This window comes from Chelonia mydas, chromosome 3 (genome assembly GCF_015237465.2).
Source record: "Chelonia mydas isolate rCheMyd1 chromosome 3, rCheMyd1.pri.v2, whole genome shotgun sequence".
NCBI classification, from domain to species: domain Eukaryota; kingdom Metazoa; phylum Chordata; order Testudines; family Cheloniidae; genus Chelonia; species Chelonia mydas.
The window spans coordinates 197,467,000-197,492,220 of NC_057851.1; the positions used below are offsets into that span (position 1 = coordinate 197,467,000).

General features: G+C 42.5%; 1 protein-coding gene across 2 annotated transcripts in view; it reads left to right on the top strand.

The window, feature by feature from the left end:
- Positions 1-25,221, top strand: part of DTD1 (D-aminoacyl-tRNA deacylase 1) — a 97,008-nt gene that overhangs the window by 5,811 nt on the left and 65,976 nt on the right. The window contains exons 3-5 of one of the 2 annotated variants that reach the window (XM_037896222.2): positions 937-1,172; positions 10,733-10,830; positions 23,274-23,749. In XM_037896222.2, coding sequence (XP_037752150.1) covers positions 937-1,172; positions 10,733-10,830; positions 23,274-23,501 — 562 coding nt within the window. In that variant the 3' untranslated portion in view covers positions 23,502-23,749. Of the gene's footprint in view, positions 1-936; positions 1,173-10,732; positions 10,831-23,273; positions 23,750-25,221 lie in introns of those variants that run through there. The other variant, XM_037896223.2, reaches the window with a different exon arrangement.

The following is a 25,221-nucleotide window of genomic DNA, read 5'->3' on the forward strand; positions in this document are numbered from 1 at the left end:
TCTCTGCTTACGACTATTGTTGGGCCCAGTTTATAGTTGCCCTGTGGCCCATTTGTGTGCCCAGTCTAGGCAGTTGGTTCTGTTTTCTAAATCAGTTTTAACCCCTCAAATAAATAATTGTCCTTCCCAATCAATTAATTCTCATTCAAATTATTTAGCCCCAAATCGCCAATTTGACTCCCCAAATAATTTTGCCCTCCCCTAACTCCACTGCCCCTGTTTCTGCTGCTTTCATGGACTCTCAGCCTTCCAGCTTACCCACTCCTCTCTCCCTGCTCTCTTCCTGTGCAAAGCACAGTACTCCCTGCTCCCTTCCTTCCTCCTTGCTATGTTAGCGAAGCCCTGACCCCAGATGACTTGTTGTCCTCCCAGGGACTCACTGCGCCTGTGCAAGGGGGCAGAGCTCACGTTGTGTGTGGCCATTTCCTGACTTTTGAGATCTTCCTTTTCTAATCTGAATTTTCTTGTAATAAGTCTAATTTCTCCACGCAGTGAGAGGATCATAGTCCTCAATGCCTGTTTACATCTTAAACCAGACAGTCCTGTCTTGATTTAGCCGGTGAAAGGCAAGCTTTCAGAATTTGGGGTTTTCTCGTGGTACTCTCTGGCCTATTGTTGTTTTATTCCCATCCCAATCCCACATTCTCTAGCAGGATGTTTAAGAGAAGGCTTTTACACAGATAGTGTGATGAGTTTGTAAGGGCTTTCATGCCTATGGCTCTGTATGTGTGATATTGATAAGATCCCCCTTTTTTAGGGGAAGGGTTGAATGAATGGCTTGTAACTTTGCCATTTGTGATCAAATACCTGTACAGATATATTATAATATATATCTTGATACCTGTGCGCCATTCACATCTGTTAACCTTACACATGATGATTAGGAACGAGCCGAGGTCATGCAAGTAGCCTTCTTTGTTCTGTTTCTCCTCACAGGGTTCGCAAGATTTTAAACTTGCGTGTGTTTGAAGACGAAAGCGGCAAACACTGGTCTAAAAGCGTGATGGATAAACAGTACGAGGTGCTTTGTGTCAGCCAGTTTACCCTGCAGTGCATCCTGAAAGGAAACAAACCAGACTATCACATGGCTATGCCTGCAGAGCAAGCAGAGTCTTTCTACAACAACTTCCTAGAACAACTTAAAAAAGCCTACAAACCAGAGCTTATTAAAGGTAAGGTAGACCCGATATGTTTGAAAAAGGGGTACTTTAAAAATGTTGTGGGTGACTTTTGTCTTTCCCATTTAGGGTAGAACTGAGTCCTTTCTGGGGTTTAAGCTCCAGTCTTTAATGTCCCCAGCAAAAGCTGCTTACATAGACAGCTCCCTAAGAGTTGCCATCTTCTCTTTGCCACTTCGTAACGTTGATGCTTTGCTCCATAGACGATGCCTCAGTCTTTTTTCCCAGGTGTGGCCATGCATGGTGCTACTACCCCAGACAGCTAGACCAAACCAGAATCTTCTCTCCTTAAGGTTTTCCTACTAGTTGCACTTAAAAGTGAATGGGGTAGTGAACATTATGACTTTCACTTTTTACTCCTTCATTTCCCACCATGTCACATGTTGATGATGGTAATAGGATATGCTATATGTTGCTGATACTAGGATCTTATCTAGTCAGTCTGTTCTCTGCTCCGTTCATAGTTACTAAACAGCAGTCTTCTCTTGGCTAAAGGAAACATGGTGGGTGCCATTCTTCCTTGCTCTCAGGCCTCTGTTCATCTTTTCTCTCTGCTTCCTATGGTCCTCTCCTAATTTGTATTGAATTTTTAGTATAACTGTATAGCAAACAAGTGTATACAGCAAGAACATTGGGGTCAATATTGCTATCGTTATTAGGGTAGATTGAAGTATAAAAATATAACTTGTATTGTACAGGTCTGATTCATCCTGCTTAAGAGGAAAGCAGAAAAGTAAGGAGAAGAATGGTAGATAGGGAAAGGTTTAAGGGTTAATCTCCTGATTGACAGTATATGAACCATAATTATCCCAGATACCTGTGTATCGTATAGACTTTCAGAAGAGATCGTGTCTGCTAGTGATGAAATCCATTCCTAAAATGTCAGTCTCGTGTCAGCTTTCCGGTGTCTTAGTATAATATTTTTTTGCTGTTAATATGCTGATAATGATCTAAGTAATGTTGTTCTGATAGACGCTTCAGTTTTGACACGTAATATAGGAAACCTAAATCTGATGAAATTACAGAGTTCTTGCGTCCTGAAATTTTAAACTGTAGCTTTCAGACTGCTTCTTATCCACCATCGTTAAAGCCTAAATCACATATTTCTTTTTATGTGTATGTCAAGTTATTACTAAGTAAGGGGCCTGTTTTTGTGCTCACTGAAGGCAGTAACAAAACTTCCCTTGAAGTCAACAAGACCAGAATCCTGTCCAGTACTGACTTTGCTTGGTTGAATCTTCATCTCTCAGTGAAATTAAACTGAAAAACATTGGTGTGTTTTCCCCCTCAGAATGAAATATAGAAAGCTTGGCATATCTAGCTTTGTTTTCTGGCTTTGTGGAATATTCTGTTTCATTGTTTCTGAACTCTCATACCACAGCGCTTCACTTTGAGGCTTCTTATATTTTGACGGCAATCTTTTAAATGCTCTCTCTTCTCTCCCCCCTGTCCCCAAGTAACATAATAGTTGTGCACTTGAAATAAAATAGTAGTCACCACTGTCTCTTGAATGTCTGCTTTTACTTTAAAAATAGCTTTGATTTCTGCTCTGTCTTGCTGCAATTGTATGTTGTGTGATGGGTTGGGACTTGCTGTCCTCACTACCGTGCCAGGTAATACACATTTCAAACTAGCTCAGTTAAAAGAACCATCTACTAATTTATACTTTCTGGAGGCTGTTCCAGTCTGTGTCCTATTGAGTCTAATTCTGCTGATGGATATTAAAATCTCCTCCAGCAGTTTGTGGTTTACAGAGTGCTATGCCTTTGCCAGAATATTTGTAAACTTTCTGAAGTTTGTAAACAGTCTGCGTGCTGCCTCAGCTCTGTGCAGACAGCTGGCATCACAGACATTGAGTGAACCACACAATGACCAAAAGATCCGTTAAGGTACGAAGGCACCAGGCCAGGTTTATTATCAACAAAGCACGGTAATAGCACCTGGCAGACTCTACGAGGATACTAAGACACGTATGCTTGTGACAACAGACGTAGCTCAGTGAATGCCGGGCCTTTCCATTCCCCCCTCGGCTGGACACTCCCAGAGATACTCCCTCTGAGATACATCTTTATACCCTGATACAAACAAATTATGTGCTGCCTCTGACATAGTTATTGCCTCCAGACATGGCTAGTTATCACCCACCACCTTGTACATGTTGGTTCGATCGAAACATTTCTATTACGTACTGTCATCCTGACCTTATCTTTTAGGAGGTCAGTGTGTTCCTGTTATCCTTGGGGAATGTTTTTGTACCATCCTCGATATTGGGATGTTTTGGTACCACTTGATATTGGGGTATGTTTGTGTGAGTGCTCTGTCCTTAGCACTTCTTAGGAATGTGTATTTCTGCAATATTAGCCCTGTTTTTGCTAGATTCTGTGAGCAGGTCCTGCCTCATACCAGGCCTCTGATGCAAGGGCTTATGTCTCAGGCTCTCTTCCTACTACACCCGGTAGTTTGGCTGATGGCAGTCGCAAACTGTAATAATCTTGCTGAGCTGGAGCACTGTAGCTAACGGAGCTTTCATATTCAGTGAAGCCATATACCCGTGGGGCTTGTGGAGCTCACCAGACCTTTGGCAAAGTTGTAATAAGCAGTCTAGGACCTGATGGACCATTCAGACATCCTGACATTTGTACTGAAAACTTCCAAAAGTCAGCAGCCTACATTGCCAGAAATTATTCTGTGCATTAGATTTTATGAGGGATAATGGGAGGAATGGTGTACTGGCCAGAGAACTAGTCGGGGACCCAGGTTCAGTCCTCGAATATATTACGGAAATGAGGACCAGGGGAGGAGATAATTACCGAAGACTATGTCTACACTACCCAATTAACCCATGGGATTGGAATCCAGGTTAGCCTAGCCCAGATATGAGCGTGCCCACTGCAAAGCAATACTTGAGTTACTGTGGCCTCACTGTTTCTGCACTTCCCCCGTCTGGGGGTATAGCCTATGGTTCTTTGAGAAGCTCTAAGATTCTTTTTCAGCTGTTTGTGTCAATTCCAAGAGAACATGTCTGTCCTTTGGGTGGGAGAGAATTGTGGGAAGGGTATTGGAGGACTATTAGCACTTGAATGATTTAGCCTGAAGGTTACAGCCAAAGTCAAACTGGAACTCAGGCTCTAGCCCACATCCCCAGCTGAGCCAGCAAGCCTGGGCTTAAAACACCTCCAAACCCAGGTCAGAGGTCTTTGTGTGGACAGTACGGGAGTTAAGGCCAAAACCTGGATGAGAGCTTGGGTTTAATTGCGCAGTGCAGACATATCCTTAGATAGATTTATGAATAAAACAAATATGAAGTTTCTAGAGCATGCTGTCTGAGAGATGTGTCCAAAGAATATTCTAAAAGCAAATTACTTCTATTTTTAAAGTCTCATATCTCAGAAATGTCGTGTTTGTTTCACCTTAAATACAGAAAAGAAAAAAAAATTCTGTGGCCCTGGAGGTACCACACATACAAACCTCTAAAGGAAAAGGATTTTAAAAAATTAAGAAGGTGATGATATAAGCAAAAATGAACTTGTGATTTTAATTAAATTTTTACACATAGACTAATGCCTATAAGCGTATTGTATCAAAGAGAAAGTTGAAAGGTATTTTGGTCAATTGATAAGTGCATAGGCAGGGAGAAGGTATTTGATGAGAGGGCTCCTAAATCTAACAGATATAAGCATACCAAGATCCAATGGCTGGAAGTTGACGTAAAAATATTCAAAAAGAAATGGATGTGTATTTGTTACAGGAAAGGAAATTAACCATTGGAATAGCTTGCCAAGGGATGTAGTACACTCTGCATGATTTGGAGTCTGCAAATCAAGACTGGCTGTTTTTCTAAAACAGTGTTTCCCAAACTAGGGTTGCCGCTTGTTCAGGGAAAGCCCCTGGCAGGCCAGGCTGGTTTGTTTACCTGCCGCGTCCGCAGGTTCGGCCGATCACGGCTCCCCCTGGCCGCGGTTCGCCGCTGCAGGCCAATGGGAGCTGTGGGAAGCGGCGCGAGCCGAGAGACGTACTGGCCGCCGCTTTCCACGGCCCCCATTGGCCGGGCACAGCGAACCGCGGCCGGTGGGAGCCGTGATCGGCTGAACCTGCGGACGCGGCAGGTAAACAAACTGCCCGGGCCTGCCAGGGGCTTTCCCCGCACAAGCGGCGTCCCTAGTTTGGGAAACACTGCCCTAAAACATTCACGAGCTCAGCTACAAGTTTTTGTGTTTGATGCAGGAATCGCTGGATGTGGCCTGTGTTACGTAGGAGGTCAGATTAGATGGTCATCATGGTTCCGTCTGGACTAAAAATCTTGTTACCTCGTCAGCTATCTCAACAAGCAGACCTGAGAGCACAAGGGCAGCTAGGCACTGCCTTCACAACTCCCGCTTCCTTCATTCCAGGTGCAGCCCCAAAGTGTTAAGGTGGGTTATGCTGACTCTGAGCAAACAAGCTAGTTCTCTCCCTCTAGCTGTGGCCACTCCACAGCTATCCTTTCCCAAGCCCTGGTCAGGATTATTACCCAGCAATCCCTTGGTGCTTCACAACACTTCAGAAGACCGAGGGAACTGCCTCCCCCTAGAAAGGCCTTGTCCAAGAAATAGCACCTAGATGGTCTTGTCTCCATGTCTTCTATGGACAATGCAGGAAGTCCACCAAAAATATAAAAGAAATCCAGGAAGCATCGCAGGGATTTGGACTCTTCCACAGAATCTTATGCTTCCTTCCCTTGTCAAAGGAAGAAAGGAATTATCAGAACTCAGGAAGTCATATGCAGGGTCAGAGAACACTCTGTTCTCTGTTGTCTAGCTTGGCACTGTGTCCAGGTGTGTTGGTACCGTGTTATGCCAACAGCTAGGCAAGATGGAGAGAGGTACTGCTGTCAGGCAAGTATTTTTCCCTCCTGCAGTTAGGTGGGGCCAGGCTTGCCTCTCAACTCATGCCTTCAGGAATCATTACATCTGAATGAGAAGCGCCCGCTAAGAGAGGATATCTGAACTGACAGGTAAGGAAGTATCTCAGCTTTTGCTAAAAGGAGCAACTTCTGGTACAGGTACCCAAAATAGAGGCAGCAGTTGCCACGTGTATGAAGAAAATGGTGACTTCTTCTGAAGGAGAATACATGCCTCAGAAACAGGTAGAGAGACCAAAACGAGCCTGTCTACAAAGGCTGTAGTGAACTCGTAGTTCCTTCATCTTTCACTTGCTCTTCCAGAGCAGTATTGATGAGGTGCAAGGAATGATAGAAATCCCATCCCGTCTGAAGCACCGTGCTATCCAGTGCAGCCGCCAGAGCGTGGTCTGTGACCGAGTACTTGGAAAGCTGACTCGCAAGCCAAATAGCTGATAGCAACTGCCCCCGGGAGGGATGACAGACTCTCTGGAGACTTTCTAGCTAAGGTGGTCTTCCTCCTCACTTTGTCTGTGAGATCCCATGAGAGAGTGAAGCTGCATAGAATGAAAGCTGGCTTTCCTTTCATTATTATGCCATTTTGAAGTACCACTCTGACCTTTGTAGAAACTGGGGCTCCAGGGCAGGGAGATATAGACAGGGCGCGTCTACACCAGCAGCGTTACAGCGGTGCAGCGCGTCTGGTGAAGACACACCATGCCACTGGGAGAAGCTCTCCCACCGATGTAGCACTGTCCACACCCGCGCTTAGGTTAGTGTCACTTATGTCACTCAGGGGTGTGGATTATTCACACGATGTAAGTCATACCGAAGTAAGCTCTAGTGTAGACCAAGCCTTAAGTATAAGGAGCCAGAGCATTAGTAGCAAATGTTTCCATTTTAAGATGATGTTTTCAGTAGCTCTTATCTTTTCTAATTCTGTTTATCTTTTGGACTGAAATTTGACAAGCTTGGCGTCTGCCTGAGTTGAATGTTGTTTGAATCAAAACAATTCATCCAATTTTAAGTATGGGGCTATAAACCTGGTGCCATCTGTGTGGTATGGGCGTATGTAATATACAAATAATAATCACCTTTTTGGTACAAGTTCATCCAGAGTTTATAGTCACTTCCTGGGGAAGCTATTGTAAACATGTAACCACTTTGCATACTTTTTTGGGTATTGGTGTGGACCATCCCTGCTAGCCTATGTTTAATGCTAGAGTTCCAGATTTAATGTGTTTATCAGAAACAGGAACCTCTCCCTCTGAGTGGGAACCAAACCTGTAAGATGTACTGTGCCATAATCAATAAAAATGCAAAGAGATTTTCCCTAAACATTTGAATAGGTATTTAGACTTTAGGTCTGTGAACATGGCTATTGGTTAACCATTGTTAAATTCAGTGTTCTGAAACTTATTTTTCAGCTGTGAATCATTTATAATAGTCCCAGAAAACGTTTGCCCATGTGATTCACCAGACACAAATATAGAAAAACGATCTGGGGTTTCTCTGTGGGTTTTAATCTGTTGTGGGTGGCAAAGAGTTTAAGAAATGTGCAAAAGAATTATAATGACTGTGGCTTTTTGATTGCTCTGACGTCATCTCCCCGTGGGGGTCCCCTTTCAAGTTCCAGTCTCCTGCAAGTTTGCAAATTGAGAAAGAGGCAGTACAGGGGAGATCAGGTCTGTTTTTTGCTTGCTTGGTAGCAATTCAGTCTCGTAAATTTGTTTTATTTTCCATTATTACTTGGTATTTTTGCTGCGTAGCTAGTTAGCGATTGAGAATAGAATGGCATTTCCTCAGGATAGTGAATATTTCATGGTATCTTTTTTTGAATGGAAAATAAGTTTTGCCATAGCTTTTTTAAAGCAGTAATTCCTCATAATTGTCAGTCCTTAGGGAAGTCATTAGTGAGTTTCCATTGCAAGAAATCTCATTTTGCTTTTGTGTTTTGGAACGTTGTGACTTTTAGCCCCCAAAGAGCCGCAGTGCATTGTTACATCTTTGATAATCAGAAAGAAACTAGCAGCTTCGGTACTTATCTGGTTACCGTTGTTCAAAGCAAGTTACTCCCATCTGTGTGGAAAGATTTGGGCAACCCCCCACCTGCAGTTCAGAGCCCAAGCAAAGGACTGGGGAACAACATGGGAGTTTGGGAGGGCGAGAGTAATCTTCAGCCTCTCGGCCTGAAGGGAGGACGCGAAGCACTGTGCAGGCTGGCTTCAGCCACTGCTACAGATGTGCAGTATAGGCAGTTGTGTTCTGAAGACCCTGTCTTCCCATGCGCACACAGGGTGGGACCTGCTGTGGCCAAACCCATGCCACTCCTCTGCCACACGCGGAGCCCCTTGCACTTTCCCGGATGGCTGCCTTGGAGCTGGGCTCTACATGACACAGGGCCGCGCGGTACCCCTGGATGGACTGTTTGTGGGGTGGCCTGCTGAGCAACAGAAACATGGTATTTCTGCTGAGATTCCGAACGTATGCACCTGCAATGGGCCAGTTGGGTTTCATGTTCGTAGCAAAACTCAGCTTTTATCTGGCAAACAGAAAATGGGTCTCAGAACATTTCTTCAGGTATATTATGCAGTCAGAAATGGGGCTTTCCCACGTCACCTCTACTGTCCGCTAATGTCTGATCTATTAGACGTGGCTTAATGCACATCTGTGCTGGGAACACTAATCCAAGGTCAGGGGAAATATTTTCCCCCAGGGTTTTTCACCACTTTGCTTTGAAGAATGGAAGAAGCCCTTGTGCTTGGGGAGTTTTAACTCATTTTAGTCCGTAATTTTGAGGAGGCACTTGCTCAGAATCAGAAGTTCCATCAGAGACTGGCTCAGCATGCACAAAAACTTGGAGTAGCAAATTTTGACATGTGGCTATTTCCTATCTGCTGAAAATCCTTTTCAAGCATTATCCAAAATAGCACAATGTTTTTGCAGATGTTCTTCACCAAAACAATTAAGCTCTGGTAGCATTGCCATAAGGCAGCGCGTCGGTGATCTGTCCCAGCCTAGGGGTGCTCCAGGCTACTTAAGGGGTTTCCAGCTACCCGTGTTCAGTGGTAAAGGAGCCTCTGGGTAACTGTTCCTCTCTGTCTGTCTGGTATCCTCTTCCCTCTCCCACGAGGCATTACACACAGTTTTTCTCTCTGTGTTGCCACCTCCTGTCTCTATGGCAGGACTAAAAAGGAGACTGAAGCTCATGCATCGGGAGAGGGAATGTGTTGGGTCTAGCATAGGAGCAGTCTGAACTGCATAGGAAGGAAGGGAGACAAGGAGAGCATGGGGGGCAGGGGGACAAACTTGGGATGGAGGAAGCTGAAGAAATGTAAAGAGCTGCAGGAGAAATAAAGGAGGGACGAGAAGGAAAAGGAACAGGCAGAAAAGGACAGGAGAAAACTTGTAGAGAGAAAAACCCGAGACTGCAGCGACTCTTTTTGAGACCAAGTTTGGTGGGAAATGGAGTGCCCAGGCACTAATCCATAGTGTAGTGGGCACCCTAGGAAAAAATGCTGTAAATAGATAAAAGAAAAGGAGGACTTGTGGCACCTTAGAGACTAACAAATTTATTTGAGCATAAGCTTTCGTGAGCTACAGCTCACTTCATGAAGTGAGCTGTAGCTCACGAAAGCTTATGCTCAAATAAATTTGTTAGTCTGTAAGGTGCCACAAGTCCTCCTTTTCTTTTTGCGGATACAGACTAACACAGCTGCTACTCTGAAACCCTGTAAATAGATAGTGTCAAAACTGTGCCAAAAAAAAAAGCTGGTTGAGATCATTCATTGTTGAGGCTTACTCAAGCTCCTTGTCCTCTCTGGCCCCACCCTGTTGCAAGCTAACGTCTACCCCCCCGCCACTGCCTCCTATATCTTTCCAATATGAGCGATGAACCTTTATCCAGCCACCCCATAAAGCCTGTATGCCACCCTCCATTTTAGCTGCTTATTATCGTTAAATACTGTGTTCTTGCCTCTATCTTCCAAATACAGACCAGAAACATGGCCCTCTACCACCCTGACTTCCTGGCATGGTTTCAGAAACACAAACACATGCTGCATCTTTATTCTCTGACTGAAAGAGCACTGTCTCTTGTGTGCCATTCTAGCATGAACTAAGAGCTCAGTCTACCCATCGAGTTTCTCTTTCTGTATTGGAAGCTCTGTTATACTTTCAGCATTCACCCAGCTGTGTGACTAGCAGACCCCCTCGATCGTAAACCACATCCCTACCTTTTTCCACTTCACACAATGTGTATATCAGAGGCGCCAGACTTCAGAGAGCCCCCATTTACCAAAACAGGCTATGAAGCTATTATTTATTGTATTATCATAGTGCCTTGGACCCTAGTAATGGACAAGAACTCCATTCAAACACAGAACAAAAAATGGTCCCTTCCCCAAATTACATTGCATTACATTTTTATTAGATGAAAGCATGAGTGTTTATTTCTGCTTAATTTATTTATAAGCATTTCATTCTAGGAAGTTGCTGGGTGCTTAACACTCTTGAAAGTCAGGCCATTTATCTAGGTACCTACATACAGGAATAAAGGCCTAACATAAAAAGCCATTTAAAAAAAATGTCGACCCCACTTTTTCCATAGTGTGATCCCTCAGGGCGCAGCCTTCTTTCGAGAGTCCTGTGACATTTTTTTTCTTTTCATTTTCAGATGGCAAGTTTGGAGCCTACATGCAGGTAAACATCCAGAATGATGGTCCTGTGACTATAGAACTGGAATCCCCTGCTGCCACGACGGACCCGAAGCAGGTAAGCCATTAGAAGGCTCTAATTCAGAGCGAGGGGAAATACTAGTACAGTTCTCAGGGTGGACGTGCCCTGCTGACAGTTGGGTGGCTTGGGGCTTTACTTTGTTCTGTATCACAGGGTACAGCTGACTTTTGTCATAATGTGTTAATGCTTTCTGAATTGCCCCTGCAAAGTTAAATAATTTTTCTTCAGTCCCCTGGCTTCTTGGAAGCTGCCTACTGTCTTGCTAAAGGTCACGTATGTGTCATGTGGAGCTGCATTTATAGTACATTCTTCATTAAGGCTACCTTTTAATCATGAGTCATAGATCGGTTTTTTTAAATGTATTTGCTTTTTATTTTACAATCAAGACTTTTGACATTTTGGGGCTCTTGTACATGGGTGGGTGCATGGGGTGATCAACAGGCAAACTAGGTTTTCTGAGAAACTAGAGTGCTGCCAGATTAAACCCGGAGCAGCATGGGAGGCTAATGAGAAGTAGGGGCAACACTGCTGTGGTGCATTGGATCAGACTAGAGAACTCTGAGAATTTAATTCCTCTCAGGTGATGAGGATTCCCTACCCTCTAGGGTAAAAATAATTATTTGTAGAGTTATGTTGGGGTTTTCAGTTTCATTCTAGAACGACAATTGCTGTTGCATATTCATATCGGTCCTCTTGTATCATGGAACTGACATGGTCTAACGTCTCTGGAATACAAATGGTGGCTGTAATCCCTGATGCTTTTTTACTGCTGTATACTTATATAATTCTCTCCCTTATCACCATGATGACTCTTTGACTGTTCGTAAAAATTGGCATGATAAAGCAGCACTGTTTTAGTATGATAACCAAAAACATATCTCAATGCATAATAGCATAAGACAAACCGTGATGGACTTGAGTTCATACAGAGTTTTACCCAAGGCATGTTGTACATTTTCCAGGTGTTGATCTTGCCTATATCTCCTTTTTATGGGCAGTCTTTTTGCAATAACGGAGACTGCTTCTGGAATTGGAGACTGAGGATTGCTCAGTCTTTCTTCAATACGTTTTCTTTTTAAAAAACACATTCTTTATTCCTGGAAGAGCACACATAACACTAGATGTCAGTAGAGTTACATTACTTCAGAGATTGTGTTTATATACAGTTTTTTAAACAAATATCAGAGTAGGTAAATCAGGAATTCTAGATATCCTTGGATACTCTTCAAATGTTATTGGGGGCCTTACAGAAAAGGGAGAATGGTAAAACCCTATGAGGAGTCTTATCCGCAGTAGAATCTCTTGCATAGAATTCCTTTAAAATTGCACAATAGAGCTTTAAACAATGCTAATCAGAAAAAAAAAAGTGTCTAAATTGGACACGAGAGCCCCAAAGGAAGCAGAGAGATGATCAACTGAATAATTCTGGTGATTAATAAGCTTCCTTCATTTGCCCCTGCATTGGGTGAGTCTTTGTGGCTACACAGGGGTATGTAATGGCAAGCCTGGCTACCTTCCTAAATTGCTATATTTTTATGTGTACAGGATAAGCTGTGCTGGAGTTTGGAGATGGTAACTCAACTATATTAAAGGTTTAATCAATACAAATTCCTATCATAAACTGAATAAAGTGACCTTGTCTTGAGAAATAATTTATCTTGAGAGCTGACTTTGCTGTAGGCAAATGTGATGACTGCTTTGATTAGGAAGGTGAAGGTAGAAGTTTAATGAAGAACATCAGATAAAAATAAATACAAGCTACTCTAGTGATAGATTAACATGTAGAGTATTTGGTATTTCTAATTTGGTATTTCTGAATCACGTTAGTCTCTCTTGCATACAGTTTCTCATTTCTCTTCAATTCGGGTTGCTCAGAACTTTTATGGGTGAGTTGCTGCAGTAATACCTGTAGACCAAAGGAGTCGCCACTTTGGGACACCTGTAGGGGAAAGATACTTCCGAGTTCACTGCCAAACCTGACACTCCTCCTTTTCGTATCTATGGAATGACATTGGGCCATGTTGTAACTGAATGTTAATTCAACTGCCCATTATATCTAAGCATCATCAGCTATTCTCCTTTTCGGAAAGTGTGAAAAGCCTGAAGGGCCAGTGGTTAACTGAAGAGTGGGTAGTTCTCCCCCACCGAAGAGGAGCAATAGGGGTCGCTGTTTTAAACACAGGTATTGTAATTTGCCTCCCTTGTGATTGCTATCTGATAATTGCATTACCAAGGCAAAAGAACCATTTCCAGGAAGTGCAAGAGTTAATTTGAGCCTGGTGCACAGCATGAAGTCCTGATTTATCGTCCCCCACTTTACCTCTCTAACTCTACAGCCTGTGTTACTGAAATGGCAAAACTGAAAGATTTTGTTCCATGTTCTTGGAACTACTCATAAATTAAATGTGGTGAGTGTGCCCCCTCCTTACCTCCAGCCTTTTAGGCTTATTCCTAATCTGCATCTCTCTCAGAGACTCATTTTAATCTTTGTGTTGAACCATAAAACATTTCTAATCTCCAACCTGGATTGTAATGCCGAACAAAACATCTGTTGTACTAAAACTGTTCTACACTTCAGAGCATTAATGAGACAGTGCATGTTTAGTCTGTTTTTTAGCACACAGGCTGATTTTCCAGCATTACAGACTTGACCTGCAAAAGGCAAGCGGCAGGCTTTTAGTTCATGATGAGCTGGGTAAAATGTTTCCAGTAATATGACTTTCAGTATTTCCTTCAATAGCACTTTTAGATTTATAGATTCAAATAGTGTATTGTTGTTTGGAGCATATTTTTCTAACTCTCTTCTTCCCAGTTCAAAATAATTTGGTATTGCAGTAGCATGTTTATATTTAAATGTATTTTAATACTTATTAGCAATTGTCTTTACTTATAAGATTTTTTTTTCTAGATAGAAACTTTTATCTTTCAATTTATTTGTACAATTGCAAACATAATTCTTGACATGTCTCTCAATATGGCCATGTCTAGGAAGGGAAAAGGGATGGACTTTTACATAACATTGAAAAGTGTGTAATATAAAACCTATAGATAGGCTTGGAAGGGTTAGATTTTTATTGATAAATGTCAATGAACATTGATTTCACCGAACACGCACAAAGAAAAAATATTTCCATCAATAATAATCGAAATTCACGATAGGCCAGGTAAGAAAAATGCTGCTTGAGAGAACTTATTAGAATTTGATTTAAGGCTGTTTGCTGTGTATATTTTGACATATATGTTGGCAATTTGTGCTTTAATGCTCACAAAGCTTTAACTTTTTGAATCTCAGCATCTACTGTCATTAAATAATTATTGTCCAATGCGCTCATAGTCTGAGCCTCCCATATATTTCCACAACTGTGAAAATTTAAATGGATAAAAATAGCCAAAAAAAAATGCTTAAATGTAACTATCAATATCTGTTGAAATGATAAAAATAAATAAATAAAATTGAATTTGGCTAAGCCTACCTATAGAGTTAAGTTGAACAGTTATTAGCTGCCTTTGGTACCATTAACACGAGGTGGCTGTTTTTGCTAAGCCATTTCAAAATGGAGTGCTGGCTCTCACGTGGTTCTTCACAGTTCCATCTTGTCTCCCCTTTTCTTTCACATGCATATAAGGCCACCGGGAGGGGTTAGTGAGGATATGTGGGTCGTTGTGTCATCAGCATGCTGATGACCCCCAGCTCTGTAGCCCCGATGCAGAAAGATACTTAAGCATGTGAGTAGTCCCCATGGAGAACCATGCTGTATTGGGACTTGCTTCTCATTCTTCTCTGATTAGCCATAGTAGATTATATCTTTAGCCAGGCCTTGTCTACATAACGGTGCTTTGCCTGTATACCAATCCCAGCAGAGGCCTCTAATGTAGACGCATCTTATGCTGATCGAAGGGGTTTTTCTGTCAGTATAATAACACCATACTAATGCTATATTATTACCGTAGTTACTACTAAACTTCTGTTGGCACAGCTATGTTGAACTTTGTCATATAGACCTGGCCTGGGTGTTTTTTTGAGATTGTGGTATGGCACGTAAATAAAGTCAATACCACAGTTGACACTTACATTTTCTGATTTGGTACTTTCAGCAGAGTGGTCAAGGATGGAAAAAGCTTAGCCCTGGTCTACAGTAGGACTTTAGGTCGAATTTAGCAGCGTTAAATCGATGTAAACCTGCACCTGTCCATACGATGAAGCCCTTTATTTCGACTTAAAGGGCTCTTAAAATCGATTTCCTTACTCCACCCCTGACAAGTGGATTAGCACTTAAATCGGCCTTGCCGGGTCGAATTTGGGGTACTGTGGACACAATTCAACGGTATTGGCCTCCGGGAGCTATCCCAGAGTGCTCCATTGTGACTGCTCTGGACAGCACTCTCAACTCAGATGCACGATAGTTTGCTGTTGCTCTGACGCAGGGAGGGGCGACTGACGACACAGCTTACAGGGTTGGCTTACAGGGAGCTAAAATCAACAAAGGGGGTGGCTTTACATCAAGGAGTATTTCAGGCAGGACTTCACAGAGGGTTCCAATAAGAAATGGTGCACCTACGTTATTGTTCTTATTGGAACAAGGAGGTTAGTCTGGCCTCTGATTGATACATGGCTAGATTTACCTCGCTGCACCTTCTCTGTGAGTGACTGCAGTGTGACCTAGAGGAATGAGTCCCCTAGACGGGGGGCGGGGGGAGGGGGGTTGCAAATGAGTACAAAACAAATCTGGTCTATTTCTTGTTTTGATCCACTCCATCTATCTTTTACATCTTTGGCTGGCAGCAGACGGTGCAGAAGGACTGCATGCCATCCACATCTCATGGCTGCTCGGCAGAAGATGGTACAATAGGACTGCTAGCCATCCTCATCTCTTGCCTGCCCGGCAGAAGATGATGCAATAGGACTGCTAGCAATCCGTATCACCTGCCTCCTCACCATAAGATGGTTCAATAGGACTGACTGCAGGACTAAAGAGAATGACCTGATCAAGTCACTCCAAATTTAGTCCCTGCGCCCATGTCTGCCCCGGCGCTCCTGATTGACCTCCCAGAGGCGACCAGGAGCACCTCGGACATGACGATGACGGCTACCAGTCCTAGTGCACCGTCTGCTGCCACAAGGCAATGGGTTGCTGCTGCTGTGTAGCAATGCAGTACCGCGTCTGCCAGCACCCAGGAGACATACGGTGACAGTGAGCTGAGCGGGCTCCATGCTTGCCGTGGTATGGCGTCTGCACGGGTAACTCAGGAAAAAAGGCGCGAAACGATTGTCTGCCCTTGCTTTCAAGGAGGGAGGAGGGAACGGGGGCCTGACAATATGTACCCAGAACCACCCGCAACAATGTTTTAGCCCCATCAGGCATTGGGATCTCAACCCAGAATTCCAATGGGCAGCGGAGACTGCGGGAACTGTGGGATAGCTACCCACAGTGCAACGCTCCGGAAGTCGACTCTAGCCTCGGTACTGTGGAAGCACTCCGCCGAGTTAATGCACTTAATGCACTTAGAGCATTTTCTGTGGGGACACACACACTCGAATATATAAAACCGATTTCTAAAAAAACGACTTCTATAAATTCGACCTAATTTCGTAGTGTAGACATCCCCGAGACTGAACTTCCCCCTAATCCTTCTAGTTAGCCCCTGCTAGATCAGATTCAGGTACGATAGCCAGACAGTGTGAGGAAGGTCACACTACCACCATTTCCAGACTAACCCAGGTCTGTGGATTGAGTACTGCAGTCTACATAGTACAAAGTCCACTTCCTAGAGTATCTGGGTTTTTTAATGAACATAAAAAAAAATTAAAGTACTAAAACAAAAATGTGATCAGTAAACACATTTCACATTTGTTTTGTTTATAAATATATTGTTAGCAAAGCTGAAAAAATCTGTGTCCCAGATGATGCATATCAATTTATAAAAGTCAGAGAATAATAAAGAAAAAATAGATTCTCCTTATTTGGGAAGAGGTTTTCATGGCTTGAAGTTGATGTATAATTTATGAAATGTAAATATGAGATTAGAAGATGCTCACTCTTGAGGCCAAGTGGGGATTTCTCAGTGCACAGAGCTAAAATTGGAGTGCCCTTATGGAAATTGCATAAGGTCAAAGCTTTTTGGTAGCCCTTTCATCCCTAACTTGTTACACACCCTTCTTGTTTTTATTGTTATTAATACAACATATTGAGGCATTTGCCAGAACTCTTTTGAGTATTTAGCATGAAAGTGTGTTGTTTTTCTTCCATTTTAATCATAGAAGTGCAGCCCTAGTTTTTTCTGTCCTAAGGAGATTCTCTAATGCTGTAAAGCACATGTGTGAAATCTTTCTTCAATAGTTGAAACAATACCTGATGACACAACATATGAGCCCTGAGCATTAGAACTGTAAGAGATCCAAAATCAGTCCCATAAGTTCAAATAAGTAGCTGTTCCAGTTCGGAGGACAGAATGACAAAGTTCTTATTTCAAATGCATGGAAATAAATGTCCTGACTTTTCCAGATATTCGTGATATTTGGGAAGGAAATAATTTGGGGTTTGCTGCTGTAATAGGACACTGAGGTTTGGAGAACTGAAGCTGTTGTTTACTAGATCTGGGGACCTCATCTTACATTAAAGAAATCTGTCAGTAACTCCATGAGGAATTCCAGAGGAAACCTTTCTCCTGATGGCTTGTTCAAGTTACAGTAGCTAATTTGAGAGCTCGTCTGCACATCTAAACAGAACAGTCCTTGCCTAATGCAATATCTGGTTGACTTTGTTCATTTTGTGTGGCCAGTGCCAGTGTCTATCAAGACAAGCACGGGAGGATAGGGAACTTCCAGTGTGTACAATGGACAACATCTAAAATCACATCTTTGTCTGCCTTCCATGCACTAATTGAAAAGTATCCAAGTTGGGGTTGCACATGAACCATTATTCTATTCTCTCTTATTCTAGGCATTTAATGGTGATAGGCATAGTAGTACCGGAGTGCATTACAACTTCTAAAAGTTAGATTGAATACATTTCTGTTTTTCTCCCTCTCCCCCTCTCTACTCCATCCTTTTGGTTTGCTTTGTTGTGGGGAAATGACACTGAAGCCATGAGATGTTTGTTTTGAATGTGGCAAGGTCTGTGGCCATTCTGATCTCTTGCGGAAGCAAGTTCCGCAGTTGGTTACCAAGTTATTTCACCTGCCATTGCAAGGTAGGCTGTTTCATTGCTTCTGAGGTATGTTGCTGTTGTGGGAGGTCATGACTGCAGCGGAGAGAGGTGCCCATCTCCATGGAGGGCCTTGAACATCAGGACTGAAATCTTAAATGTGACTCTTCCTCCCCTTCCCTGGGGAGTTAGTGAAGCAAGTGAGCTCCCAAGGAGAGAGATTGACTGACCTGTATCGTTAAGGAGGGGGGCTGCATTGTGAACTAAATGGAATCTCTTTCCAGGGCTGGTGTCCGCATTCCTAGGTACAGTACATTAAGATTGTGGGACCTGGAGCTCACAAATGCATGGACCGTGAATGGCTAGGTTGGAGCTGGGAAAAGGGGAAATAAGTTACTTACACAGGCTGATAGATGTACACAGTGGGGTTTTTAAAAAAAAACAAACAAAAGAAACCCAACCAAAAATATAAATACCATAAAGCAAAACTTCTGTCCCAAAAAACTTAAAATCTAAGGGTATTCAGCAACTTCTACCCTTGGTTAGAGTGGTTTTGCTGGGGTTCAACTGATGTAAATGAGAACACAGGTCAGCCTATTACGCTGTAGTTTCATTATTAATCTTGGCATCTCAACTTTTGAGGTGTGCTTGGTGTAGTGAGCCTTAGATTTCCAGATGTGTGGTGTAGTGTTATATTTTCTTTGAACTTTTCAGAGCACTTGACTTCTGAAGTGTCACAGATCTGTCTGCTAGCATCCTGGCAGACCTTGGTGTGGTGTTGATTCCAGTTTAATGAGTAGGAAATAGCATCTGGCAACAATACACTTGAGCGAGACCAGCTGAGGAAAATAGCCACTCCCTGGGGACCATAGGTTGGGGAAATCAAATCTTTCTGACTGTACCTCAGATAGTGTCTAGCCTGTCGTTAAAAATTGGGTATGAGATAATTAATCTGCGTTGGCCGTTAATACCAGACACGATGAGAAATACCTGTGCAGCCTTGCCCCCAGCACTCGGATGGAATGAAAGAGTCATGTGCTGTGTTAATTAGTACCGTACTGTCAGAACAACTTTCCCTTTTAATAAAACGTGTAAAATGTTGCTTGCGAATGGCAGGGAGGCAGTGAGGACAGACAAATAGTATTTTTTGGCTGCAGCTTTGTTGAACCGTAATACAGGAGCTCTTCTAAAAACAACCTGTCCTGGCAGCGGTGAAGGGGGTGAGGAGGGGCAGGCCTCAGTCCCCCATTTTCTGTGCTCTAACTGGGCCTCCTAATGAGCCTGCCGTATTCCCAGGCTTGGCAAAGACCACAGACCCTTTTGCAGCTGTGGAGACTGGATCAAAACGAGGAACACTCCGCCTGTGGCTCCCTCGTTGACTAGCTAATCCCAGCTCCTGGAAGAAGTGCTGGGCACTAAGCAATAGCAGCTTCCTTAACAGAGGGATGCCATTTGCCAACAGCCACTGTCAAACTTTCATGGGGGTGACCCTGCCCCTCCTCTCCACCCTGCATTCTGGGCAGGCCAGGACGGACCAACCTGCTTCACCACTTCTCTGGCTTCTTTATTTTCTTTCTCTTTCTGCTGCTCAAATATGAGACTTGAAAACTTTGCCAAACACCCAGTAGGCACTAAGATGAGCCACACTCCAGAGGCAATGCCCAATTCAGAAATCAAGGCCTTCCCCCACTCACCTGCAAGGAAAGGGTAGCTATTGGGATTCCTGCAAGGATGCTGTCCTTGGACCCTTTTCAGTGGCTCCCTCTTTTGTAGCCTCAGACTACAAGCTTCAAACATCTACATCATCTGCCTCTGGTTGCTGGACGAGATATTGAATGTTCACATGCTCTCTCCTCCCCTCTCACATTGTGCAGGCTCCTGGCTTCTACAAGGGAGGATCTCTACTAATTCATCCTTCTCCCAACCTCCATTGTGGGTCCCCCTACCCCCATCCCCGTATAGCCCAAGTTCCTGCCTCTCCAGTTGCTCAGAGCTTTCCCAAGTTGCAGTAGGATGCAGCTGTCTCGAATCTGGTTGGTTTCACTGCTGCTCATGAGGTTCGAACAGCAGCACTAAAAACGGACCAGACCGTTCTGTTTTCCCTCTGCTGCAGCAGAAGCACCGGAGGTGTGTACAGACGTAAGAAGACGCTAAGGTTTTATTGGCAAGATTACTGGAACCATACGGGATGGAATCTTTTTTTTTTTTTTTTTTTTTTTTAACTGAAAGCCTAGATTCTGCAGAAGTTGGTGGCACTTGAAAAGGGAAAGCTCCTATTTACTGTGGATGATTGGATTTTTCAGCCTCAGATGCCCTATATTTTGGAGACTTAAGCTCCTATTACTCCTAAGTTGCCACTTAAAAAGAAATAATCATAACTATTGATGGGAGAAGACGTGAAATTATATGAAATTGCAGTATGTTCATTTTTCTTTTAATAAGTATTTTCTGGTTTTGTCCATGTGGCTGTTTAAAACCCCCCAAAACATTCAAAATATTGATTAAAAAAATTAGACCTGTTTATTGGCTGCAGAAAGTTGTACCTGGATTCATGCTTGTATTTGTGACTGAGCAATTGGAAAGATTCTTTGCTGATTCAGTCTACTGAGGATATAATGCTTCTGTTGTTTTTCATTCCCAATGTTTTATTTTAAAATCTTTCCAGATGACACGCTATTGATATTGTGTCAGTAGTGCTTTGTGCCATACTTATGAACTCAAGTCCTTGCAGTTCTGTTTGCACTTTTATCAGCCAAAGCCATGGAAATCTCAATTTATAGTCTCCACAGTCGGTCATATTTTATTAGTTCCAAGCAGCTTTTTGACGAGTGGAAAAAATGGTAATATCTGTTTAATAAAATGTTCTGTGCAATTAGGTTAATAAGAGACATTCAGCGTTATGGTTGCAATAGAGAGAAGCTGATTTTGGTGATGATGCAGACTTTTCAGTTTTTTTGAACACTAATTGATGCTACGTGCGTTAGTTCTTCAGTGAAATTAAATTCTTTATATCAAAACATAAAGGGCCATTTTATATCTGAAAACAAACGTCTCTGGAGAATAGACTTGCACAAGGAGTAAGCATTGCTTTGTAATCGCTCTTTATCTAAAATGTAAATTAAAAAAAAAGTAAGCTACCAATAGTTTGGGTAGAATATTCCAGTGTCTAAATATCTGTATTACAGTTGTACTGTACAGTAGAACCAAACTAGTTTGTGCTTCAGTGAGCTGCAAACTGGCAGATCTGCACTGAAAACAGACTTTCAGGTGAATCAGATTCTAATGCCATGCTCTGGGCCAAACCATATGGGCCATATCATGCTGTTTGTGGGTTGATAGGGGAATGCTATGTAACCTGTCCTGGGCCAGTGCTCAGTAACGTCCAGAAATGGAATAAGGACATTTGAATACTGCATGCACATCTGGTTGCCCCATCTCAAAAAAGATATATTGGAATTGGAAAAGGTACAGAAAAGGGCAACACAAATGATAAGGGGTATGGAACGGCTGCCATAGGAGGAGAGATTAATAAGACTGGGACTTTTCAGCTTGGAAAAGAGATGACTAAGGTGAGGGTATGATAGAGGTCTATAAAATCATGACTGGTGTGGAGAAAGTAAATAAGGAAGTGTTATTTACTCCTTCTCATAACATAAGAACTGGAGGTCACCAAATGAAATTAATAGGCAGCAGGTTTAACACAAACAAAAGGAAGTATTTCTGCACACAATGCACAATCAACCTATGGAACTCTTTGTCAGCTGATGTTGTGAAGGCCAAGACTATAACAGGGCTCAAAAAAGAACTAGATAAGTTCATGGAGGATAGCTCCATCAATGGCTACTAATCAGGATGGGCAGGGATGCAAAACCTGTGTGCCAGAAGCTGGGTCTGTGCGACAGGGGATGGGTCACTTGATGATGACCTGTTCTGTTCATTCCCTCTGAAGTACCTGGCATTGGCTGCTGTCGGAAGACAGGATGCTGGACTAGATGGACCATGGGTCTGACCCAGTGTGGCCATTCTTATGAAATAAGTTGGTGATGCTGATCTTTCTCCTTATGAGTTGTGGAATTTCCATATTGGATCAGATTGATGGCACACCTAGCTCAGGTATCCTGACTCTACCGTTATGCAGTAGGTTTTCTACTTGCGATATTTCAAAGGAAGCTATGCAATAATATGCTGATGGCTTTGCTTTTGTTCTGAAGCATGAGGGCTGGTGTCTCTTACACATTCTAGTCCTAGCCAGTGTAGCTGTAGACGATTTAGTTAGTATGCAGATAAATGTTTTCCATCTTTTTATAATCATTCTCAGTACTTTGCCTCAATATCTTGTGGCAATAAGTTCCACATTTTTATGAAATTAAACCATGCTCTAGGATTGTGCAGCAAGGTAAATGGGAGTATCTGACTGATCTTCCAAAAACTGATTAGTCAGCTCCAGCATGCTGCTACCTATTTGTTACCTACCCAAATTAAATACACTCTCCTCCATATGGAAGTCTCTTCATGACTTTTCTGGGCTTTGTTGATTTCTGCTGTATCCTTTTTGAAATGGAGTGATCAAAATTGAACACAGTACTCAAGACTTGCCTGTACTTAGCATTGGAATTTCAATGATGGGTTTTTTGCTACCAAGCCAGTGCTATAGTATGAACAGATTTCTCAGAGTTTTGCAATTTGTTCTAAAGAACGTGTATTAAATAAAGCCATAGCATATATGCTGGTTTCTACAAAGGCTGTAATGTCATCTGCCTTCCAATGATGAAGAATCACATTGTCAGCAATGTCTTTTAGGCATACCTCTGTCTTCTGTATAGTTCCTGAGCATTGACCCAGACTGGGGTGACTCCCCCTCATGTATAAATGTATTCCTTCCACAAAATGAGACATAGCTAGAACCAAATATCCCAGGGTGCTATTTAAAATGTGTGATTTGACTGAAGTAGGACACTGTATTGGCAAATGATGTATAAAGTGGACTCCAGAGACTCCAAGCAGCTTCCATTCCAGTATACCGTCATCCCTTATTTCGCTAGAAAAGTTTTAAATGATCACTAGTGCTGTGAGGCAACAGAGTTTTCCACTGAACTCATTATGTGGCAGGAGATGAGGAGCCTCTTTGCATTTCCCATCTATTTGGTGTGTGTAAATTTCTGTCGATTTCTGATGTAGCTGACAGACAGTTTCCCCTAACTGGCAACTACCCTTTTCAGCACTGTCTTACGTTTTACCTATGCATACTTTTGAACAGTGCAAACTTTTAAAATTGTAATAGACTAATAACAGTAAGATTGTCAGTCAACAGAATGTTTTTCCTTTGAATTGCAGAATTGCATTCTACTGACTGTCCCAGGTCTGCGTTGTTGTACTGAGTGTCCTGTTTTCCCCTTGTCCTTACTTGATGTGCCTTGGGACTCTGATACTCTCGTCAGCAGAAGTGAATTACAACAGATCTTTGAGAACTTTGTTTTATGGTGGTGTGCATGTGTAATTCTCACAGCTTTTTTGATAAATATTAAGGTTTTGTTTTTATCCTTTTGCAGTTTAACTTTTTAATGCATTTTGTGTTCACTTTTTGGCAAGCCCAATGAGATTTAACATCAGTTTTTAATTTGCTGGAGTAAATCCTCAAAGCAGATAAACTGGGACAGTCTTAGAACACTTTTTGACTGGAAGTTTCATGTTGCTAGCCAGAAAGAAGTACTCAGAATGCTTAAATCTGAGCCACAGTAAATAATCGATGTTAATATCTTTACCTGAACCTTGCTTTTCATAAATGCATCATGGGAGCTCATTCTTTTTTTAACTACATCATTTATTAAATTTGTCTTTGTTTTTTAAAAATATTGAAACAATGCTGTGTTCTATTTAAATGATAAAAAGGAAATCTATGGCTTTTAAATAAAGGGAAACAATTTTCAAGTGACTTTTAATTTTTTTTTTTTAATACCTGTGCTTATGTCTTAAGAATTACTAGGGACACTATTAACCTTTCAGACCTTTGTGAAGAGTTTGATCTTGAGTCAAATTGCCTTTTATTTTTTAAAAGGGCACCAGACACTTTCACAGTAATATAAAAGAAGAATTTACTCTGACAGCGCCTGGCTTGTTTGACTTAGCTCGTGAAAGCAGTTCAGAGCCGAAGACCAGCACATTGACTTCACTTTATAAAACAAAACATAAATCAGCTACTTTATACAAATTATACAGTTGTCAAAAAATAAAATCCCTAGTTTTGAGGTTTTAATCTAATTGTTTAACTCTTTGAAAGTTAAAAGCACTGTCAAAAGCACTTAGGTGTGTAGGACCCAGACATGTTCCCTTTCAGAGGGCTAACACATTGCAGCTCCACATCGAGACACTTGCAACTTTAAAAATCTCCGCTGCTCCATCATTGTCCTTTGGAAAAATGCTAGACTTCTACTCAAGTTCCACTTCCTCTCTCTGGCAATTTCAACTCTGCTTCTTACCTTCTCCCTTCTCTTTGTGATTGCTGTTCCTTTTCCTTTCCCCCGTGCTCTCTGTGAGCCCTAGGGTACAACTAAGAGTAATGGGCTGAAATTAACTCCCTTCGTTGAATTAATACGTTTGTTTTAAACGGAAAATATACTGTAATACATTTTTTGAACTTTTTTTCCCTTATGTATCCAGCACATTTTAGGTAGTTCTATTCACTACTCCTGGGGGAATTCTGCATCAAAAAATTAAAAATTCCATGCCAAAAAATTAAAAAGTCTGGCACAATATTTTAAAATTCTGCAAATTTTATTTGTCAAAATAACACTACATAATCACGCCAGTTTCAGTTATTTGCTAATTTATTTCAAAATACCTGTCAGCAAGTATGTCTGTAACAATACAGACACACACAAAAATTCTCCCAAGAATAGAGAGTTACAGAAACCCCTACGGCAACCCAGTTCCTGTTTCTCTGTCCCCTTTCTGCCTCCTCCCCAGAGCCCAGTCAGGAGGCCAGACACCCACAACTCTTCTCCCCCAAGAGCCCAGCCATGGGCCTGGCCCAGACATTCATATCCCCTCCCTCAGAGCCCAGCCATGGCCCCCCCCAGCCCAGACACGGACCCCGGAGTCCAGCCATGGGGCCCTCTCCAGCCCAGACACTCACACCCCCTCCCCTCTCAGAGGCCAGCTGCAGGGCTTCCCCCCACCCAGACACTCACACACCCTATCCTCTAAAGTCCAGGGATCCAGAGTGAGAAACAGCCTGATGCTGGGTCCTGGGCTTGCACAGAGTTTCCTGCCTGCTGCAGTCTCC